A 24,401-nucleotide genomic window follows, 5' to 3' on the forward strand; every position below is an offset into this window, starting at 1 on the left:
ACCCTCAATGGTTCCACCAATAAGAACATGAAAATAATATGTTTTGAACAAATAAGTGATGGAGAAAAAATTGAACAAAATGTAGTTACTCAAAATTATTCCATCAAAGAGGAAACCACTCATTTGAATATATAGTTTAGAATATATTTCAAAACATAGGGCTATTAAACTCACATAATATATTGGGATTAAAAGAATGGATTCCAGAACCAGACTTCCTGGATTAGCATCTTGGCTCTGTCATTTACCAAGTGTGCATCTTAGACAAATCAGTTTACTCATTTTTAAAAAAGCATATAAAAGTAGTACACATTCATAAGAATGTGATGAGGGTACTTTCTATGTGTGTGTATGTGAGTGTGTTTGTGTGTGTGTGTATAGTACCTAGTATGCACAAGCCCCATTCTAAGTTTACATATGTGTGCATGTGTGTGCATAGCCATTATTATTCAGAAATGCTTTATTAATTATAAAAAAATTATCTACAATTATTTTTTCATAACAACTTTTTCATACTAATAAAGTCAACATACGTAGCTCATTTCATAATTCATCACTAAATGGATATTTACTGAGCAACTTACATGCCAGGAACTTCATCAGACATTAGATATTTAATATTTCTCAGATTTTATTTTGAGATGATTGAAGTGCTCTGCATAACACTTTTGAGGGCTAACTACTTAAATCGCACAGTCAAAAATCATTTCTGAGACTACTTTAACTGTGAAAGACTCTCTTCCTCTTCTTCCCTCAACCCAATTTTTTGCCTTTATCTATGCAAACTAACATTTGTGAGCCAAGCTTTTTCTTACAAGCTTTTGGAAAAAAAAATTATCTCTTGGATAGAGATCCAAAATAAACAGTTCAAATAAGATAGGCTTTGGGAAAATGTTAATAAACTTGCCTCTGGCAAATTATTTGAGTTTCCTTGTATTTCTTTCACTTGGCAGGGATTTTAATTTGGAAGTTAAAAAAAATGAAGAAAAATATCCTAAGATTTCACACGTGGATACTTTTATTGTAAAGTGAAAATTTTCTTATAAAACCACAACTCAAGATTGAAAATTGGGGGGGCTTAATTTAAACTTAAATTATATAAAATAGACTGGACAAATAATGATATTGCCAGAATCATCCATATTTGACTACAATCTCAGCAACTCATCAGTCAATAGGTCCTTATCAAATGTCTGCCCTTTTGGACTGCTTGCTAGGTGCTAAAGAAACAGTGACCACCAAAACAGAAGCAACTCTTTCCCCAAGGAGCTTTCAGTCTTGCAGAAAACATAAAGTAATAATTATGAGCAAATTATTATAACTATCAGAAAATAAATGAAGCACTTTTGGAATGTAGCCATTCATTATGATCCATATTTTGGTATTCTTCTTCAATATATCTTTACCCAAAATTTTGATGCCCATTGTCTCTAAATTCTAAACTTTTGAGAAGAAATGAGAAGCATTATCCTTATCTTTTCTAGTGAAGCAGAAGAAAAGTTAACTACAGCAATGTAGTGATGGGAATAACAATGAAGAAAGCTGACACTGTGATGGGTACGTATAGGCACTGGAGATGTTGACTGGCTATCACTACTGTTGTTGTTTCCTCTGGTTGCCTTGTCATACTTTCTTCTTAATAACAGCTAGGAAGGATTTTGCTAACTAGTGGGCTGCAATCATTAAGGACTTGGTGAAATTCCAAAATCCACAACCCCTAGGAATTTTCCTGGATCCCCTACTTGGAGAAACATTGTAAGCAACTTACAGCACACTAAATCAGAAAGGTTGGCCTGTAAAACCATTTATGTAATTTCTCTGCTTTTGTTTTGGGGAATCTTCCAAAAGAAGTGTCTAGAGAATCAGATATAATTTGAACAGAGTATGCTAACGTGGCTTCAACAATGATTTTACTTTTCTCGTAATTTTGTACTCAACAATCATTTTTTCCAGTGATGTGTCATGCTGTCCCAGTTGACTGTCTGGCCATATTTTGCCCTGGTGTTTGCTATAGCAAAAAGTGCAGCTATAAAATTATCTTCTTCAGTTTGATGTTAATTTCGATGAAGTCTTCCAAGATGTATCTTTTTCCCCCCTCTAAATCCGTATGATAACAAAAGATCAAACAGTTCTCCAACATATTTTGAATGGGAAATATTGGTATCATAAAATAATTCAAGAACCTTATTTTAGCTACTTATTTCTTCCCAGTTAGTCATCATAACAAATAACCATAAAATGTACTTTTTTTCTCCCCTTCCTCACCATAAAAAGTGTGTCACTTGCATAACTCCAAGTTAGGAAACGGGAAGGGTCAGGGAAATCTCACACAATGCTACCCAGTTTGATCACACATTACCTCCAACGCTAGCTTTCAGTTGTTGATCTAACACCGCCAGCCACACCCTAACTAAAATTTTAGAAGTGACTGTTTCAGCTGGACACCAGGACACAATCCATGGCGCCACACCCCTGATGCTGAATCTAGGTCAATGTGGTTTGCCCATTTTCCAGCTAACCTTGCTCTTAACAACCAAAAAATGGATTACAATTCCTACACATAAAGAGACCACTCTAGAATACTATTACCTGCCTTGTATGTATCCTTAGCATGCTCAACTAAACAGATTGAAGTTCTCACAATTCTCATGGGAATTGAAGCTAAAAAATCAAGCAATAAAATATAAAGCTTTAGATATTTGTCTTACATTACATGTAGGGTGTCTGTATTTGTGGGAAGGTAAGGAATTTTCAGTATTTTGATTCATATTTTTTCTTTTTTTATTTGACATTTTGCACAATTTTTTTCCTTTTAAAATTTTCACAGTAAGGAAATTGAGTCAAGAAAAGTGAAAACAATTTAAACAAAAAGTGTGATAATTCCTCTTTGAAGCATTTTAATTTCATGATGCTCATTTACATGTCTTTTTTTCTTTTTACCCTAAACTAAATATAAATTACTATTATGATGCATTTCTAGTTCAATTATTTCAATTCATTTTGAAATTAACTTTTGGCTTTTTTGTCATTCTCTTTCATAATCCTTGGTAAATTACCTGTATTTCTTTCTATTTTATAAATTTTTTTTCGTGGTCTCTGACTCGTAATACTTGTCGTGAACACAGAGTTTGACTGCTTTCAATTTATTTGCTAACTAGTTCTATTGTTTATTTTTTTTTCTATTTTATAAATAAATTCATAACATCTGGAAGTTTTTTAAATCCATTATAAATCCAAAGACTTCCTATGCTGGAAAGAGTGACCTTCCTTTAAGAGTGATGGAAATACTGGAAATAATTAACTTATTGAAAATTACATGAGATCTAAAGGATACAAAGGAAATAGATTACTTCAGATGTGTTTTTCTGGATTAAGTGCTTCATATTTTAAATCATTTACCATTTGATTCTTATTAATTTCCTACTATGCACAAAGCCATGTAATAGTTACAATGAAGTATAAAATGAAAGATAAACCTTAGTTTTTCCCTGGAGTAGCTTTCAGCCTAGTAAAGGACATAAAAGGATGTAAATTAAAATAAGCTAAAAGGCATAGGAAAGGTAAGGTAAATTAAAGGGAGAGCAAAATGATTTTAACAGGGAGGATCAGAAAGATCTTGTAGGTTACTTAATCTTTGGGTTGAATCTTCAAATAGGATTTGAACATATAGAATGAGGAACAATCATTTTAGACAGAAAGAGAGTATATGCAAAGGTATAGAAACCCAGAAATGTAGAGTAGGTATTGGAAAAAAAAAAAAAAAAAAGAGCCATTTGATTTGCTAAGAAGATAGTACTTGGATCAAGATTAATTGCGTGTCAAGAATTATCTAAAATAGTGTTTTGTATGCTGCTGGGTTTAGGTTGAGAAATAGAAAGGGTTGCTGGACATGAAATAATAGAAATCAAATTATATTCATCTATTTAGTATTGTTATCCAAAGGTTAACACTTTGAATAATCAATATGGCATAATTTTTATGTGAAGATTTTCTACTTGGAGTAGTTTATTTTCATGAGTCACATGTTTTACCTTAATCACTTTATGAAATGTATCTGGTATCTATAAAATAAAGAGGTGAAGAGCAAAAACTGATCCATGGTCTGGGTCCTATTTTTTTTTTTAAGAAATACTTATATTATTAAACACTTCATATTTTAAATACTATTTAATACCATCCTAATTCAGTCAGTCTCCTTTACATTGATCAGTATTCATTGTGTACAAGGGACTGTGTTTACTACTGTGCATGATTTTTAAAAGTGAGCGAGGGTAGGAAACAAAAAAGGTTATCAAAAGGAATAAAATAAGTACATAAAGAAATACAAAACAATGCTTCTAAAATGGACATTGCCACAAGAAAGCCAAGTCTCCAGAAGGCAACACTTGAATCCTTGGGAACAAAAGGAGACTATTTGCTGTGACATCCCTCCTCCAAGAATAATGTTCCATATACCAAGAACATACCTAAATGTAGAGTCTTTAAATATGATTTAATGTATAGACAAAATTGAAGGCTTTAGACAATTTAGTAGACAATTTAATAGTCATGGCAAGTTAAACACAGAAAGGCCTGTTTATGTCTGTTTATTTTAGGCAAGGGAGCCTGACGAGGAGGCTTTCAATTTTGGGGTACTTAAGAATTATTTGGAATCAAAGATCCTAAATCTGAGCCTCCACTGTATATCTGAATAGAAAGGATATTGATAGGAATTAAAAATCAGTCTCCATTTGAAGCATATAGATTCCCTGTTTGACTTTGACCTAGCTCATGTATCTATCAGAAAATCATGATTTGGGCCTTCCTTTTATCTTTACACAGAACTGGCTACATCTGAAGAGCTGTTACATCTGTGTTGGATATTGCTGAGAATTCCTAAGGATGACTCAGATGACAAATTATATTTGATGGAGAGTCTAGTGGGATTTGCAGAGTGGAGCTTCAACCCTGAGAATGATTAAGTTAACTGCAGACTCAACAGGGAACTCCTGAGCTGCTTCACGATGTGGCATCCCAGTTTCTGTGTCACCCCTGTGGTAAATTTATAAAGTAATCACAATATTCAGGAATGAGATTAGGTAAGGAGATGAATTTCAATTTTCTATGAATTTTCAAATATAATTACAATAATAATTATGACAGCAAATAAAGCTATAATTAAAACATAAGTATATAAGGGCTTCGTTCAAGAGAACATGCTTACAATACTTCAGAAAGTTTCACAATTCAAGTAGAGGCTTGCCAGTAGTTTCCCTTTCAATGATTAATAGTCTGTTATGTTAAATAAGATTTCAGGTGACAGGTTTATGTCTACATAAGAGAAAACTCATAGATACTTATCTACTTATGTGAAGGAACATTGATATAACAAATACAAGTTACCTTACATGTATATTAAGGAATTTTTCTAGAAAATTTTACCTGCTCGAATTTTTGTCAGCTTTTAAAAGTATATACATATGTATTTAGTTATACATATATGTGGGGGGGGATATAAACATATACATACATAAACACACAAAAACACGTATGTAAATGGTTTTGCATGCTCTAAGATTGTACTTCACTAAGTGTAAAGTAGTGAACTTTTACTTAAATACAATACTGAAAATTACTGAAAGATTAATGACAAGACAAAAATCAGAATAGTAATTTTTGTAAATTGGCCATTAACTCCATAACACTATCATTTCACAATGCTTCATTAGAAAAAATACAAAATTAAGTGTCAGATTTGTATTTACCACACTCCTAAATTGCATAAAAATATCTTTACCACAATCAGTGATTAGTGGAAAGCATGGTGAAAATATTTGTAAAGTGTGCTAGTTAGTTCCAATTGCAATGAACTACGTTGAGGGTCACGTAACCTCTTTGAACTTTCTGTTCAATCTTGGGATACTTCCCAGTTGCAAAATACGAAGATAAAAATTCAGATCCTTAGCTTTAATAGCAAAGAATAGACAGGAATCAAGACATTTAGTTTTTTCTAACTAAATTTTACTGGAACTTTATTTTACTAAATGTCAAGAAGACATGGATTTTGTACAAAAGTGAAAATTTTTAGTTAGTTACAATTCCAATGAGTAATTTTGAGAGTCATGTAACCTCTTTAAACTTTGTGTTCATTCTTGGGATACTTTTCAGCTGCAAAATACAAAGATAAAAATTTAGAACCTTAAGTTTAATAGCAAAGAATAGATAGGAATTGAGATACTTCGTGTTTCCTAACTAAATTTTACTAAAACTTTATTTTGCTACATGTCAAGAAAATATAAATCTTGTACAAAAGTGAAGTTTCTAGGCTAAAAAGAAATGGTTATTAAAATAGTTCTATAAGAAAAAAAACAAGGGGTCAATGAACTCTACCTTGGGGACTAAGGGGAAATTAAAGAAAAGGGTCTTGAAGACTTGGTCATATAATCACTCAAATACTGGACTATCATGTCCCACTGCTGGTATAATTTGCCTCAATCCTGGAAATATCCATGGTTAAATATGTTTAAGTCCTGCAAGTACAACATGACTTTTTCAACTGTATTTCTGGCTTTACTATGCACATACTAGTATTTGTTCAAATTCTTTTAAAGGAAATACAACTCTTCAAATGTGGTTTTACCCTTATCAACAGAGTGAACTGATTCACCTCTCTGGGAATAATAAAAAAAGACCTGCATTGTATTTTACAGTTGTACTGGTATTTCTATTATCACAAGTACTTTTTTAAAGGCTTTACAGTGATTTGAAACCTAGAAAATGTCCCTAAAAATAAAGCATGTGGTTGGCTTCAAAAAGAAAATCACACATAAAGCAGCACAACAAAGGGGAGGGGAGAGGAAAGAAAGATTGAAACATTTCTGTTCCATGTGTTTTCCATGATGGAGATAATTGATTTTCTTACTGCTCTTGTAGAAAGTGCTGCTGGCATTCACTGGCCTACTGAGTTCATCACAGCTGTGCTTGTGCATCTCTCTCAAACTCCACTTTCCACTGAATTGGAAAAGATTTGAATTTTTGATTGATCATCTGCCACACCCTTGCTTTGCCTCATCTTTCCAGGCACTCTCTTTGTTAAAGGAGATCCAGATAAATCAGTGCTTTAGTTGGTGCAGGTATTTAGATTTGAGTTAAACCTCTAAATGCAATCCAAAAAGCAAAATGACATGTTTATGTGTCCTGGTTAACATCAGTGAAGTCAGGGAAGTATGGGAAGAAATGTGTGTCTAGATAACAATGAGGACAGCAGTTCCTGGATGGCATAATAGGATTCAGAAGTGTATGCATTTCACCTAGTTCAGACCCTGTATTAAGAAATGCTTTGACCCCGTATAAAGAAATGCTTTGTAGGAGGTAGAGAAATAGGATCTGGGACACAGAATGCAAAGAATCCTAGTGCAAAACCTCCAAATATAATCATATATTTGAGGTAGTGAAGAATGGTAAATCAGAATATCTGGAGAATGAATTTTCTAGGTCTCTCCTGGAGACCTTAAAATGCAACAATCCTTCCATATGCAAAGCATCAGCTAATGTTTCTTAAGTGAGTGCATCAATCATGAATTTTTCTCATGAGTATAAGGCTTTTATTTGAATAGCTAAGTAAATTAAGAATTTTAGAACAGTAGTAATTTTATTTATAATGCCTAAAATAAAGCATAACAAGCATTATTTTTAAAATAACATTTCTCATTTTTCACAGTGGAAAATAAATCTGATGAAGAAATTCAATAAATTTCAGCTTTTATTGACCACCTAAAACAATGAGAGAAATCTAATATAGATATATGAATTCTATGTAGATACAAAGATATCATGAGAAAAACTATGTTTCTGAATTGGTGTGAACACAGGAAATATTTTTTATGTACAGGACAAAGATATTTGAAAGACAGAAAGATGCATATAGCAGCGTTTCCCCAACATCTCTACTGCGATCCAGTAGAAAAGCTTATATTCACGACCATTCTGAACAGTTACTTTTCTCCCACGCCCCCAAGCAGTGACTCTCCAATCTAAAATAAAGATACACAAGAGGCTGGTCTCGTTCTAGTTTTTCTTTCCTGTCATCGAATGATGTCATCTACATTGGGATGTCTTGGTTTGTGCTCCTTGTGACTAAAGATATAAGAAAGCTTGGGAGGCCGAGGCGGGCGGATCACAAGGTCAGGAGATCAAGACCATCCTGGCTAACACGGTGAAACCCCGTCTCTACTAAAAATGCAAAAAAAATAGCCGGGGGTGTTGGCGGATGCCTGTAGTCCCAGCTACTCAGGAGGCTGAGGCAGACGAATGGCGTGAACCCCAGAGGCAGAGCTTGTAGTGAGCCAAGATTGCGCCACTGCACTCCAGCCTGGGCGATAGAAGGAGACCCCGTCTCAAAAAACAAACAAACAAACAAACAAACAAACAAAAATATATAAGAAAGCAAGTGTGCCACTGTCCCTACTTACAGGATTCATGTACACCTGGGAATACATATACGAATTGAGTGAAAATTTAGTAACACAAATTAGAAGAAAGAGAAAGATGAAAATAAGTTTAAAGGAGGTATTTTACTTAAGGAGGAAAGTTTTGCATTGGGGCATAAGGAAGTGACTTCCATGAATTGGTGTGAAATGGGGAGAATTTTATGTGCACAGGCATAGAGATGGACATGTTTAGGTGAACATGAAGAAAATTAGTTCAAGTGACCTTGATTAAAATTGAAATTTCCACTGTAGATTATAGAGATAGATGAACTAACTGTGAACTGATGATTAGGGTGTAAAGAAATATCTCCATTGCCAGATATATCCTTATACTGTGGACAAGCATATTTTTCCTGCAGAGATTTATCAAAGACCTATAAATGGTATTTGCCCCTCTTTCAAATATGACACAAAAATTGCTGCTTGATAGATCCAGAAATATATTGGAAAGTTTTGTGGATGAGGATCTGGAAAGTATACACATAAAAGTCTAAATTAGAAATATGTATACTAATCTTTAGAGTAATGCAGGAAAAAAAAGACCACTTTCTCTGGTACTCTTTTGCTATTCTATGTGATAAACTCTTTCTCTTCCGGTTTCCTAAAAAGTTATGTCATGAAAAAGGCTGAATTTTTCTCTAGAAAGATCTGTTCTGTCTTTCCCAGGCAACATAAAAATTGGAAATCTCACAAGAAAGCACTCTGGCTTGCTAAAGAAATTTGTGAGAAATGGAAACAGCTATAGATAAGTATCTAACTTTTAGGAAGCCATGTAAACATAGCTCAAATACTTTGTCTTTTGACATTTGCCTGAAACTTAACTTCTAGGACCCAGGGTGGGTGGATGAGTCAAAGGGGCAAACGGAGGCTTTTCTTTCAGTGAATCTCTTACAGTCCCCTATTTAAATTGAGTTAGGATTAATTCTGGCAAAATCCCAACATAAAAATCTTCTAGAAGATCAGTTCTGCAAATTAGACATACCGGATGAATGGGCATCCAGCAATTTTTCAAAATTATGGAGTTGTTAACTTTATAAGGGGAAATAAAAATGTATGCATTTACATTGTATATATTAAAACAAGGCAGAGCATTTCTATACGTTCCTAAGTTATACAAACATATATGTAAGACTGAAATATGTAACAAACTTTTACATAAGCAGATGCATACAAATGCCAGATGTGCTCTTTTTGTTACTGTGGGTTGTGTCTTCTATAAGGGAAAAAGAAATATTTATCATTTCTTTTACTGCTGAGGGGATGGGTGCGGCTCTCATATTTCAGAAAGGGGCTGGAAAGTGAGGGAAGCCAAACTTTTTCCTATTTAAGGCCAAAGCAAAGGAATCTCAGTGGCTGAGTTTTATGACGGGCCCGGTGCTGAAGGGCAGGGAACAACTTGATGGTGCTACTTTGAACTGCTTTTCTTTTCTCCTTTTTGCACAAAGAGTCTCATGTCTGATATTTAGACATGATGAGCTTTGTGCAAAAGGGGAGCTGGCTACTTCTTGCTCTGCTTCATCCCACTATTATTTTGGCACAACAGGAAGGTGAGTAGGTACTGCTTTCAAGAAACTTTATGGGATTTTTGTCTTTTCTTCTCCTCACAAAGAGGGGTGCAAAGGGGGAAAATCAGTTGCCAGATTAAAGATAATTTCCTCTATAAGCTCCAAATTGTGAAATGTTGAACTGACTATAGTTGTGCTTTTACATTACTTGAAAAATAATAGTGTTATGTGTGTATTTAAGAGTTCTGTGGTTGTTTAAGATAAGATGTTCTTGTACTAACTTGTTTTCATGTTGAAGGCACTGGAAACTTTTAAAAATGGCTTTAAAATTTTTCCCTCCTGGATTGTTAACATCTTGGAATACTTCCCCAGGCAGTCTGGAAGTTATTGGTCTCTTGCAATAATTTTATGTTCTTCTTTGTCTGCTGGATTCTTTGTAAGGTTAGAATATCGAGCATTGTTTTCTGAATAAGAATGCGTTTCAAATATCATGGATTAAGAACAGTCTAAAGGAAGGTACTATGCATTATCAGAATCATTGAATATATTTCTGTAAAACGACAACAAGATACCTATAAATATTCTTCAAAGGGATCAAACTGCTAAAATATTTTATTATTCCTGTTTTTATTTTGTTTCGAAAATGATTGATTAATTCATATTTTCTAGTAGCAAGATGTTAAGGGACTAATATTTTCCACATATTCTACATTTTAACTGCATTCATATTAATGAAGAAAATATTTTTAAAAATGTTTTCAACAGGAGTTTTGACTTTGCTACAAACAAGGTAAAGATACTAGTACTGTTGACTTCAAAAAGCTGTTTAGCTATATTTTCTAATAATTGCATGTGATGTTTTTCATATTCTAATTTCTCCTAAAAATACATTTGTCTCATTATTTATGTGAAAATATTCTTTTATTTACCATAGTCATGAAAATACTGAACAAATTGGAATACAAACTTCCACAGAAATAAATATTTAAATGCTAAATGTAAAGATAGCTAGGGGAAATTACTAGAGAATTTTTACTGCACATGACTAAACATGGTTACATTTAAACTTATAGATTTTGCAAAAGACATTGCATGATAATTTGTTTTTTGTTTGTAATATCAAATGTCTTTGTTGTCCTCACAGGTAATACATGTAAATGTGTGTATGAGGGGAGGGGTAGATATACAACGAAATGTCTTCAGTTATATTCAGCCCATGGACAAAAAAGAAAAGAAACACCCATATTCCTTGTTCCCTTAATTTCCTCTCCTCCTTACCCCTCCTCTCCTTCCCTTTCCCCTCCTCCTTATCTCTCTCCACCCCTTTTGGCTCCTTTAGACTTCTCTTCACTCATCACCCCACCCCTCCCTAGGCAAGCCCATCTCTACTCCTCTCTCCTCCTCTGTCTTCCCTGCCTGTTCCTCCCTCCCTACTCCCCATGTTGCCTCCTTATGCCTCCATTTCTTTTTTTAGTTCTCTCTCTCCTTGCCTCCTCGCCCTTTCTTTCCCCCTGAACTCGCAAACCTTCTTCCTTTCTTATTCCTCTCCTCTTTTCCTCCCTATCCTGCTCCTCCCAGGAGATGCTACAACTCACAGTCCTTTCTTAGGATACCAAATGACTACTATCCCCCACCACCCATTTATTGAAAAGACTACAAACTTGGAGGTTTTAGCTCAAAAAATTGCAATGTATTTGTAGTTGCCTAGTGGTTGCAAGCTTTTTGTAAGCCCTGTGGCTATTTTTCTTCCCAGTCCAACTTTAGAGGGGGAGTGTTTGACACTTACAGTACCTTGTCATCACATTAAGTTGTATTTATTTCCCTTTTTCTCTTTAGATGCAAAAAATAATCAATAAATATAAAATTTTACTGATAAGTGTTTGTGTGCTCTTAAGCTCAAAAAGAGTTGAAAGAGAACTGTTCAGCCTATATTTTTTTTTGTCATGAATAAAAGTAAAGTTTAATTGACTTAAGACAGTACATCTTACGTTCCCTGTGGGTTTTACAAGAAAATTCTGCTATTAGATAAGGTTTGGAAAAGTTACAGGAGGCATCTGAATATTCAGCACACTGAGAACGGTCATAAAGTTCTAGGGTGGTGTTTCTTGTATATGTCCTCATAACTTCAGAGACAGCACAGCTCTAATGAACACTCACTTCTAGTTCACTCACAGGCATTTTCTGGGTATAAAGAAGTCCTCAAAAAGAATTTTGATCTTCTTACAAATTTGTGAAAATTGTATTTAATTCATGTGTTATATTCCACCAATGGAGAAACATGGTCTGTTTTATATTTCCTGTAGTTTATAAACATGCCAAATTTTAAGTGCAAAGATGCGTCACCTAGTGGCTGACAAGCCAGGTTACCATTTACATAACGAATGCCAATATTAATGTTACGTAGCTGGCTTCAGTAGTTTATAATGAGCTTTAAAAAAATCATATGCGTGAATTTTAAATGTTAACACTGCTTTCCTAAGGAAATTAGTATGCTACGGATAAATATTACAAACACATATACTGACACAAAAACACAATGGTAACAGTATTCAGAGACTTTTTGGAAATTAGCTTAAATGTTATGGCCATTTAAAAAATTCCACATATGACTATTTTTTAAATATATTTTTCATGTCTTTGATGTAGTCCTTATTTGAAATAAGTATTTTATTCACTGCTTAATTGCTAGATAGATTATAGACAGCTGTTACTAAGTAATACTGCTTCATTAGGGCAGAAACAGAAACTTTAGTTTAATTAAATGTGTACTAATGTTTGAGTTTCTATATTTTGCTACAGTGATAATTCCAGTAAAATAAACTGTGGACCTTTAGTTGTTTGAGATTTTTAAAACTGTAAATGGACTCAGAGAATCAGTTTCTTGTTAGATGTCATGAGAGTATATTTTTCATTATGCTTTAAGAGGGAATTTATAACTGGCTCAGGTAACATTCAGGTTTTCTGGTTTGCATTTGTCCCTACAATTAAACACATTGAACTACAGGAAAATGTTATAAATTTAGGAACAACTGCATTTTTAAGCGGAGAGGATGCACAGTTGCTCACACATCTCAGTGTCAGTCACCTAACATGGATCAGTGCTTTATGTGAGATTACAAAACTAGAAAATGACAAAGTCAAAGCTAGGACCAATATTCTGTTAAGTCTTAGATAATTACAGAATACACATTAAAATTAGAGTATTTGAATTTTCTTAGTTTTGTAACTATTTGCCATTGAAAGGAGATACTGAAAAATCATATATCGTCCTAGAAAGTACATGAGCTAATAATGCATTTCTAAAGGTGAAGAAAGAATAGGTATTTTTCTGTTTAATACTCAATTTTATAGAGAGTAGAACATTTATTTTTTAAAGCCCAGAAGCTCAGGATCTTATTTTAAAAGAAATTATCACCAGTTCTATGTGAGTAAATAAAGTATTATAATACAACACTTTGTGTTTTTCATTCATGATACTTGTATTTCCTTACCTGAGCTTTATTTCTAGGGAAGGAAAAATGCTCAGGTAATACCAGAGCTTTAAAAAATTTGGATTTTCAAAAATACCTATTTATGTATAGGCCTTTAGCTCATCTAATGTTGAATACTCTTTAGATGATCTAAAGGCCTACACATAAAAAGTTATTTTTATTAAATTCTGGAATTAAATAAAATTCAGCATTATAAGACAAGAAAGCAAAGCCACTGGAACGATTCTGGGAAAGAAGGAAAGACTGTGATTAAATGCCTTTTAACTAATTCAGATTCCTGGATTGATGTCTTATTTACAGGCTTCTTTTTAAAAATCAAGAATGATTGGCTGTGAGTTTACCAGGATTATAGTTGAGGCTAAAGGACAGCTCCTCAGGAAAGCCCCTGTTCTACATCTACAGTCACATGCTGGACTTGAGTTGTCACTCAGAGAAAAGAGTGCCATCTACCGAAACTCCAGTTTCCATTGTGAATGGCTTCTTTGGTGCAGAGTTCCAAAAATTATGTAGCCCAGCTCTTTAATTTTGTAACATCTAGTGATATCACCGCCTTGAAGTGATTAAAGCAGATTGCTTAAGAATTAAAGCTTTAAAGATGAAAGATGTTATTGCTTTTGCTGGACATGAGGAACAGTTGTAAAGTTTCCAGGTCTACAATAACTTTCTGGAACCCTCTCAGTGAACTGTTTCTTGTAAAAGTTTTCCTTAGGAAAAAAGCTCAATCCCATTGTTTCCACGCTCAAAAAAAAAAAAAGGGTCATATAGTGTAAAAAAAACTCTCCAGACTTTTCAAAGGGGAAACTTTGCCTGTTTCATGTCAAGATGACAACGGAAAAAATGAGATAGCTATTCTTACATAAATCACTTGTGAACTGCAGTTTGGGGAGTTACATTAACCACCAGAGTTTCAGTCTGTGTCTAATGAAAACACAGCAGAAGTGGATTCCTTTCAGATTAACTAATAAAACCCTTGTTTTTTTCCATGACTGAGGTCAAGCACTGATGTTTAAAATGTAGTCTTAATGAGCAAAATGAAACGTTGAAAGAGGACGAGTCAAAATGCCCAAAAGATATAAACATCAAAGAGATCCAGAAATTATTAAAAGTTAAATTTCCCTTGAATTCTAGTGTTAAGAAAGTACCGCTTGAGTAAAATGGCATACATTTTTCTGAAACTGTTTTTGTATAGTGTTTTCTGTGGAGGATGACAGAGACTGCATTTCTCAAGTAAATTAAAATCATAGATATACTCTTTGAAATTGCATAGCATGTTCACAAGGTTCGAGTTTCATTCAATGAAAACGTCTAATGAACTTAGATAAGCATTAATAGGAATCATTTAATAACTATATTTTCTGAAACACAGTGTGTTAATGAGACATCTTAAACATATTTTTGCACTGGATGCAGAAGTCTTTTCTGTCTGGTACTATTGTTGTTAGAATTCTACTTTTTTGTATACAGCAAAACGTATGCAGGGTTTCTGAGTCACACATTTATTCTGTTGGTGGTCTGGATGTCACCAGGGTGGCTTTAGAGATGTAACCCTTCTTCATAAGGTCAAGAGAAAATAAACAGGAGAATTTAACTCCAGATGGCATCTTCCTGTTTTGAGGCCCGATAGAAAAGATATTTTGCAGAGAACTGTTCGCCTTAAAAATATACCTATCTAGATTCAGATTTTAACCTTGCAGTGATAAAAAATCATATGGGACAGAGCTTTGGAGCTGACTTCTTTAATGATATTCAGTTTTGAAATAGCAGAAAGAAAATAGAATGCAGTAATTAAGAGTATCAAATTTAGAGGAAGCCTTCTTACATTCAAATCTTTTTTACCCTGACAGTGTAACCTTGGGAAATTACTTAATGTTTCTGTGGTTAAGATTCCTCATCTGTAAAATTAGGATTATGACAGCTCTAAGCTCATAAGGCCTTTGGGAGTATGAAGCAAAATAAATATCCAAACTACTCAGAGCAATGCCTACAAGATAGGAGGTACTATACAAGCTCTACCTAGCACTAGTTTTACTAATGCTGGCAAATAAAATTACTCTAAGGAAGAAATTAAAGTACTTAGTAAGTTAGTGGTAAGGATGGTGAAATGTAAAATTTTATTTATAAAACTATACAATTTACAGTTGTTTGCCAACTGTAATAAGTAGAATATATTCTCTTCAATGTTTTTATAATTTGACACTAAGCAGATTTTATTATACATGCAATTGCTGTTGGTTAGATATAAGATACTTTAAATTTTCTAATTATCTAATTATTTTTATTTTTAACAGGATAAAATATTAATCAACTTAAAGGACATTTCTAACTGGAGATTGAAAAATCATATATCTATAAAATATGAAACAAGAAAATATCTACAACTGATAATTTATCAATTTTTTTTCCTGGAGGTAGCAGGAATAAATAAAATCTTCCTTGTCTATGCAAAACAGTGCTTTTAAATTAAAATTATTCACCTAGAATGTCTCCAGATACTTTCTTCAGAGCCCTTTTTGTTAAGTAATCTAACATATTTTAAGATATTGTAATAAAGATATAAGCAGCAGAAAAAATATTTTATTAAAATTTATGTTTTCCAAACAGTATCATTTAAAAGGCAAACTAAACATATTTCAATTGGAAACTGTATGAATGCCAAATACCCACATGTACAAAATATTCAGCTTTCTAAAGTAATGAAAATAAATTATGATAATTTACAAATCATATCTGTGATTCTTAGATTTTCAGATTATACATCTTTTCCCAGATAAGGATTCAGTAAGAAGAGAAGAGGAAAAAATGTTCTCTTTTCATTCAAGCCAAATTAACTAATTTAATTAGGTGCTTTAGGGAATAATAATAATAATATTGCTCCAAAAATAGTATTAAGACAAACATAATATGCATTTTTGTCCTAACAATATGATTTCTTCAAGTCAGCATAATTTAACATAAAGAATGGAAACAAAAGAATCACAAAAAAGTAAGCTTTATGCGCACCTAAAAATATAAAACTATGTTATCTGGCTTTATTTTTCTCTAAAATTCCAAAATAGAAAACTAGGAAAGAAGCAGCTAAGAGTGGTTTAAGTCATGTGTTAGCTTCAATATGTTTTATATTATAGATCCCAACAAGGAGATGATTGAGCTTAATACATTGCTTGTGTGATCACAAGTAAATTTCTTTCAGAATTGTACTTTGTAGTAAGGAACAGAAACACCAAATGACATGGGAGATGGAATTTAAAATTAATTACAAATTGGAACAGAGAGATTTAAACAACTAAAATAACGGAAGTAATTGGAAAGTCCATTACTTTCCAATAGTAAAATGAAATTATTTGCCTTTTATTTAATATTTTTGGGAAAAATTAACTTATTATTTTAACCAAAGCTACTCTGAATACAGATTCCTAAGAAATGAAGAGAATAATATGAGATGACTTATTTCAAAATCCCATTTTCTATTCTATATCTAAATGTTGCAAATGGCTAACTAGAGCATTTTTATTCCTCTAGAAACAAAATATTCTTTTCCTTGACTTTGACTTTGCCATGATTTTCACACATATTACTAGGTCCATGAAACATTAATCTAAGAGGCTTAACTTTCAGTAGAATATATTGCTAACTATATTTTGTCATGCATGGAACGATAAAGGAAGCTACACAAAACTCTATTTTTTCAGCAAAGGTAACTAAGGTAGAAAAACAGAGAAAGGGCTAATTTTCAGCCACAAGTTTTTACAGGAACTGACTTTTCAGGACAGCCAAATTTGTTTCAAGTGGATATGAAATAACTTATGGCAATAAACAAAGTTGCATTAATTCTTATTTTTTAAGCATTCCAACTCTCTTCTTTAACTTAAAACAATATGACTTTCTAAAGTAAAACAAAACATGCATGCACCATGTTGACTGTCATGTGCAGGTGAGAGCAAAAAAATATTTTAAGAATATGACAATTCTTTAATTGCACGAAAATAATCTTTATATTGAGGCCACTGTGTTTTAAAGAGTACTATAACATGTGTCTAGTAAAATTTGGAAACAATAAGCTAAATAACAACCTTAATTTTTACAACATTGCATTTAACCCAATTTTAACAAGCTCATTTACAATTTTAGTATGTCAATATTGTGCTCATTTATTTAGTAATTAGCAGAACAAATGGAAAGTACTGTACTTCTAATGATGTGAGGACACCCTTAATGAGACATAAACAGAGGAGGTTGAATACACAGGAAGGAAAAGCATTTATGTTAATTTCTAGGCAGATCAAGAACACATAGAAGATACTTAAAATAGGAAATGTTTGAGCCTAGCTTTAACTATTATCTTCATTTGTCTTTAATAGGCCTTTAGTATTCAATAGCTGTTTTTCATAACCCACATGCTGTATTAAGTGTGAAAAGATGTTCCTGATCCAGGGGCAAAAATCTAAAGAATCATCCGTACAATCTAACAATGTTTTTGAGGATAGATCTGGGGAGCTTAAAATACACATTATTAATGGGAAAACCTTGAGCTGAAACTAATCTGTAGGAACATTTCATATAAAGTTGATTTGGAGAAAATTTTTAAGTGGTTCATTTTGAGAAAAGGAACCAGTGTAATTACAGTGTTCCATGTAATTTTATGGCACAATCTTCCAACCCCAAATTTTCAGACCTTTTCTGCAAACTGGTGAACTTAGTACTTAAATATAAGATGCCAGTTCTGTAATGAGTTTAATGCATAGACTCACCTACGTTATTACTCTTCACACCAATGTGTCAATGACTGTTTGCTCTTCTCTTAAATATGTTTTCCATAACACCATTCAAACAGGCCTACTTCATTTGCACTGAGATAGGCATTTTGGTATTCAGCTTTTATATTCACTAAGAATTAAGAAATGCTCCTTTAAAAGCTTAGGAAATGTATATAGAAAATATATCCCATGTTATCATATATGTGTTTCAAACATAGAGGAGGAATTAGAATAACTTTTCTAAATAAACAAATTATTTGCCTACTTAAAATTGCATTTAAAAAATGAAGCTTTCCTTCATTAGCTGTAAACTACATTGAGAAATCGTAACATGAAGAAAGAATGGATTATCTATCTTCTCAAATAGATCAAGTGTGTTGTACAATATCATTAAATTTGTATCAGAACACATACATGGAAATGAGAGGGGGAAGCAATTTCAGTAGTCCCTAGAGTCTAGGTTTTGAAATTCTTTTTGGTGAACATTTACTAAATCAGCTGAACATTTCAACTCATTTAAATATGAACCTAAATTATTATTACCCTAGACAGAGAGAAGATATAGAAACAAGAACTTGAAAAGGTGATTTTTTTGTGGCTGCATGTCGTGCCCAGATGGAAAAATCTTAGGACCACTAAAAGACCTCTTGACCACTAGGCAGCAAAAACTAATTTTGAACTACTTGCCTACTCGGAAGCAGACCTCCTTCAGTAGATATTTTAAATATCTTGACTTTGAGAAAATAAAAATTTCACTGTCTCACAAAAATATCAATTACTGAACAGTGCATCATTTGTTGTTTGCAAAAATTTTTGCAGATGCTGAGAAACTTATTTATTTACTTAATTACTGGCAAACTATCATACCAATCGTCAAGAACTAAAGTTGCATTTAACCACAATACACAGCTAATGCTTTAAGAATTGAGACCAGGTTTTGTTTTGGCAGTTCCTAAGCTGATTCATAGTTAATAGCTGCTGAAATTTCAGTACCTTGTATATAATTATGAAGCTAGTCTAAAATTTTGGTTGAAGCAATATTTTTTACCATTTTAAGCCACAAATACAGATGGTTATGATTCATATTTTCCCTATTATTTTTACTTATTCCTTGCCAATATTTATTTTAAAAACATCTTTTTCTTTTCTTTTTGGTGATTTGGAAATGTCTTTACATCCATATGGGATATACAATGTATTATATCATATCATGTTGACCAACTAATGCCAAACAGAGCTAACAGTGACATTCGATACACACAATAAGTTCTGTTAAAGCTTTCCCAGGAAAATCTGGTAGAGTTTTATGGTGCCAAGATTAGCTCAGTTTTCCCCTGAATTTCTCAACTAGGTTAATAAAATCCAGAAAGTCTTCAGAGTTAGTGACAAAATCATCTTTTTAGTTTAATGCTCCCATCTGCTGTTAAGGCAAAGAATAGCAATTGGGTAGAAAAGCTTATTTTCAATTGTACCATTAATAAATAAATGTTTAAATGCTTGTGTGATATACATTGATATTAATTCTTACTATAAATGAAATTAAAATACCTGTTGGTCTTAAGGAAAATTGACTATGGTATGCCAATTTTATGATAATAAGCAGATATGATATTTTAATTAATTCCTTGTGACTTAGCAAATTATGTAGGACAAATATCATTTTCTAATGAAAGGAAGAAATTATTTGTTTCAAACCATTTCAACTTTGGCTATTGTTAGTAGCCCTGACAGAGTAACAAAAATCACATTTCAGCAAAACCTGAGGAAACTTCATGTCATCTAACTTGTTTTTCAGCTGTTGAAGGAGGATGTTCCCATCTTGGTCAGTCCTATGCGGATAGAGATGTCTGGAAGCCAGAACCATGCCAAATTTGTGTCTGTGACTCAGGATCCGTTCTCTGTGATGACATAATATGTGACGATCAAGAATTAGACTGCCCCAACCCAGAAATTCCATTTGGAGAATGTTGTGCAGTTTGCCCGCAGCCTCCAACTGCTGTGAGTTCAAAGATAAACTGTACACCTTCAATATTCATATTTAGACACACGAATAGTTCTTATATCATAGGAGCCTAAAAGGAAATGAAAGTCATGTTCGTCAAATAGCTATGTTTGTATTACAAGTAAAAAGTGGATGTTTCAATGTAAAGATAAGTATTGCTTAGAATCTGGGTTAAGAAATAATATGCAAATTCCTTGTCTTCTTTAACTTGTTTATTTTTCATTTATTAGCCTACTCGCCCTCCTAATGGTCAAGGACCTCAAGGCCCCAAGGGAGATCCAGTAAGTAAACATTCTTCAGTAGAATAAAATTAATACTAATGATAATTCTAGTAAGAATTTGCTTTTTTTCTGTTCACACCCTTTCTAGATTTGAACTTTCATCATACATTATCTTTATTACCACATATTTGAATAATGGCACCAAACAACAGACTGGGAATCCATAATTGTACATGTAAAGATTTCAATTTCCCAAACTTCATATTATGTCTTCACCCCCATGATCAGTTTAAATAAAATATATAGGTCAATATACAAAGGAATATATCATACTTAAATTATTCACGCGATTTTGATTAAAAATATGTGTTATAAAGAAAACATATTACTTGTATTGATTCCTAATATTATAAAGTGGAGAAACAACAATCTGATAACGATTCTGAATCACCAGGATTTTTCACTATTTAACTTATTTTTACCTCTTTTTTTAGGGCCCTCCTGGTATTCCTGGGAGAAATGGTGACCCTGGTATTCCAGGACAACCAGGTTCCCCTGGTTCTCCTGGCCCCCCTGGAATCTGTGAATCATGCCCCACTGGTCCTCAGGTATAACAAATTACGTTACTTAAAAAATCCCCTCATAAAACTATCTAGTTCATCTTCTTTCTTTACTCTATATTATATCTCACTATTATGAGTTCTTTGTATCTGTTCTCTGATTCTATGTATTTAATAAATCCTTATTTAGTGATTCTATGTATTAGGCACTATTCTAAGTGCTTTATAAGTATTCATTCGTCCTTATAATGCTAATGTCATTGCTCCTATATACTTAGAAAAGTTGCCAATTTCTCAGCAGATGTATAGCATACACATTATGTTTAAGAAGTGAACTATCAACTTATGAAAAAAATTAACCTACATAATTTAGTTAGTACTATATCTATACTTTATTCTCTTACTAAATTGTCAAAGCCTCTAAAAGTCTGGACAAAAAGAAGTTGAAGAACTGTGAATATTCCTATTGAACAGGATTATTTCTGCCTATGAAACTGCTCTTGCTAATCCTTCAGAACACATCTTGCTTCTCCTGAAGCATGGCAACCAAATAAATCTGCATGTAAAACAACCAAATAAATAAATATGACAAAATTTCTGCTGCATGGAATTAGGCGAAATAAGAAAATATATTATACAAATCTTTGTGAGGTTAAAAAGTGCTTTTCGAAAAGCAATTCAACAAGAACCAAAGTGTATTGTCTAAGTTATTCTTATTCTAGTAACCAAATAGAACCTAACTCTAGGCCTAAAACTTAGAATTTTAAAAAAGCTTCAAAGAAATCCAATAAGCATGTGAGCCTTTCAACTAATTTTGACTTATTTTCTGTGGAGATGTTTATTTTTCAGTGAATCTTTTAGTCATATTAACCAGAATCCAGGGAGTATGAATTTTACTTGTATCATTAAGTGTTGAAAAAATAATTTGACTTCATTTTTTTGTTTGCTCAAAATGAGAAGGCGTAATTATATGATCTCGAGACTCTTTTGGCCTCAAACAGCCTATGATCCTATGTTTGTAATGATGTAGATACTGCTTAGAAATAACAGCTGAAGTAAGAGTACAATAGGAAAAATTGGGGGAAACTAACGTTTAACACAGTGGAAAGATTTGTGCATCACTCAAGAAAATGCTTCTGTAGGATATCTAATGTCTAAATCTACAGAAAAACAGGATAAACAAGATAATTAGTTAATACATACCACATCTTTTGGCACACAAAAACCTATCAGTGGTTACTAGATGTTGCATGCACTTCTAAATGCTTTTTAAAAGACTTATGAACTGTCTATTAAAATGATCATATCTGTTTGGTCTCCTTGCCACAGAACTATTCTCCCCAGTATGATTCATATGATGTCAAGTCTGGAGTAGCAGTAGGAGGACTCGGTGGCTATCCTGGACCAGCTGTATGTACAAATGTTTCTCAGCATTTTAGAGCTTTATTATCTTTCCAGTTTGTAAAATCTTGAATGGTTGCTCTTCTAGGAATTCAGTATTTTTATGGAATTGTACAAAATAGCTTATTCCTAATAAGGTTGGGACAGAAAATGGTAGCATTATCATGTTCTTTCTATCTCATTCACATTATTAATCCAATTTTTAATCACATATAAACTTTTTGCTAAAAAGCAAAAACCAAAGTCAACAGTTATTAACATTTCAGGAAAGTCTTTATAAGAGAAAAAGGAAATATACAAGCTATTGTTTTATAAATTTGCTATCAGTATTTACGAACAGCATGTTACAAAAGTGAAGCATACTGTTTTCAGCATGCTGAAGGTTTTCTAGTTTAATCTGTATTTCTGAACAACGATCAATCAATTGTCCTGTGTATGATGATTCTTGTGTGACCATATAAATCTCTATGTCAATTAACTGTGATAGATATATCAACATAATTATGGACTTTATAGTTGATTTACATTATTATTTTAGATAACTGATTATAGGATTTGTAGTGTGCCAATAAATGTTTTTCTGCACTGAGTTTGGCTGGCAAGCAAGAAATTGCTTCTTCACCAGTGCAATATAATCCTAACATTGCAGGGATTTTCATAGCATTGTGTACTAATTTTTCCAGATTTTTAATTCCCTTCCTTAGGAATTCAGGACAACATTTTATAACATTTATTAATAATTTATATGGAACCTGTGAGAATTTCATTACAGTAATGTTTGCTTGCTAAGATCACCATTGTAGATCTCATGAATAGTTATCAAAAGATGAGATATATTTGTTCAGTTTTGACAATGCAAGTGTCATTGTTTTGAAGCTTGGATAAAGTGTATTTTGCATTCATTTATTTTGTTTTTCATTCAAATTCACATTCCAGGGCCCCCCAGGCCCTCCCGGTCCCCCTGGTACATCTGGTCATCCTGGTTCCCCTGTAAGTATAGCCATTAGTGGTGTTTTCTTCTTCATTTTTAGAAAAATCAAATTAGTATACATTCTGCTGTAATTCAGCCATTCCAGCATGCATAATCCCAGTTAACTAGAGAAGTCATAACCAAGAAACTGATTAAAGCTTCAAAGATAGAATTCCATATTTAATTCCTTTCCACCAACAATTATTGATAATTAAAACCCTGGTAAAATTAAACCACATTAATTTGCATGTGATATGGCTTTTAGTTCAAAACCATTCAGTTTCGATGGATTGCAATGAATGCAATGAAATGCATTAACTTCATTCTGATCTGAAAAAAATTTGGTCTCAATATTTATAAACTGGAGTAAAATTTGCTGATTACATTCACAATCATGATTTCTTACTGTCAAGATGTAAATGAATTATATGAAGATTTTGTTACTTTTAAAATATTTACATATTCTACTCACTAGGGATCTCCAGGATACCAAGGACCCCCTGGTGAACCTGGACAAGCTGGTCCTGCAGTAAGTAACAATTAAATTTATATGTATATATAAGTTGATAATTCTATATGGAACCTACCTTTGTTTTCTAAAACAAGTATAGGCCCTTACAGAATGAAGATTAAATTTACCCTTAAATTTGCAAATAACAAACAGCATTTTATCGAATCTTTTGGACTCTTTCAATTGTTTAGCTATCTTAGAGACACTAGTTAATAAAGGAATTCTCTCATCATTAGCCATCAAAATAGTCCACTTCCCAGAGCTGATACAAATTAGAATTTGTTTATTTATTTTCTGTAACCACTCAGTTCACTCTTATATCTAATCTACTGATAAATATAATTATATATATTTACATATATAAACATACATATGCATATATCTTAGACAGTAGAAATAAACATAATCTAAGAGAGTCCTTTAGAAGGATATGCTCTGTAAATAAGCAGGTAAAATAATTATTTAAATACAATATTTCATGAAATTTAGAAATACCTTTATATTCAGATATATTTAGT

At 32.7% G+C, this 24,401-nt stretch overlaps 1 protein-coding gene across 1 annotated transcript in view; it reads left to right on the forward strand.

Moving 5' to 3' along the window:
* Positions 1–9,771: 9,771 nt before the first annotated feature.
* Positions 9,772–24,401, forward strand: part of COL3A1 (collagen type III alpha 1 chain) — a 38,232-nt gene continuing 23,602 nt past the window's right edge. Inside the window, exons 1-7 of the mRNA XM_003907718.4 lie at positions 9,772–10,015; positions 20,014–20,216; positions 20,451–20,501; positions 20,936–21,049; positions 22,331–22,411; positions 23,339–23,392; positions 23,848–23,901. Coding sequence (XP_003907767.1) covers positions 9,937–10,015; positions 20,014–20,216; positions 20,451–20,501; positions 20,936–21,049; positions 22,331–22,411; positions 23,339–23,392; positions 23,848–23,901 — 636 coding nt within the window. The 5' untranslated portion in view covers positions 9,772–9,936. The remainder of the gene's footprint in view (positions 10,016–20,013; positions 20,217–20,450; positions 20,502–20,935; positions 21,050–22,330; positions 22,412–23,338; positions 23,393–23,847; positions 23,902–24,401) is intronic.

Source organism: Papio anubis, chromosome 10 (assembly GCF_008728515.1).
Source record: "Papio anubis isolate 15944 chromosome 10, Panubis1.0, whole genome shotgun sequence".
In the NCBI taxonomy this organism is placed as follows: domain Eukaryota; kingdom Metazoa; phylum Chordata; class Mammalia; order Primates; family Cercopithecidae; genus Papio; species Papio anubis.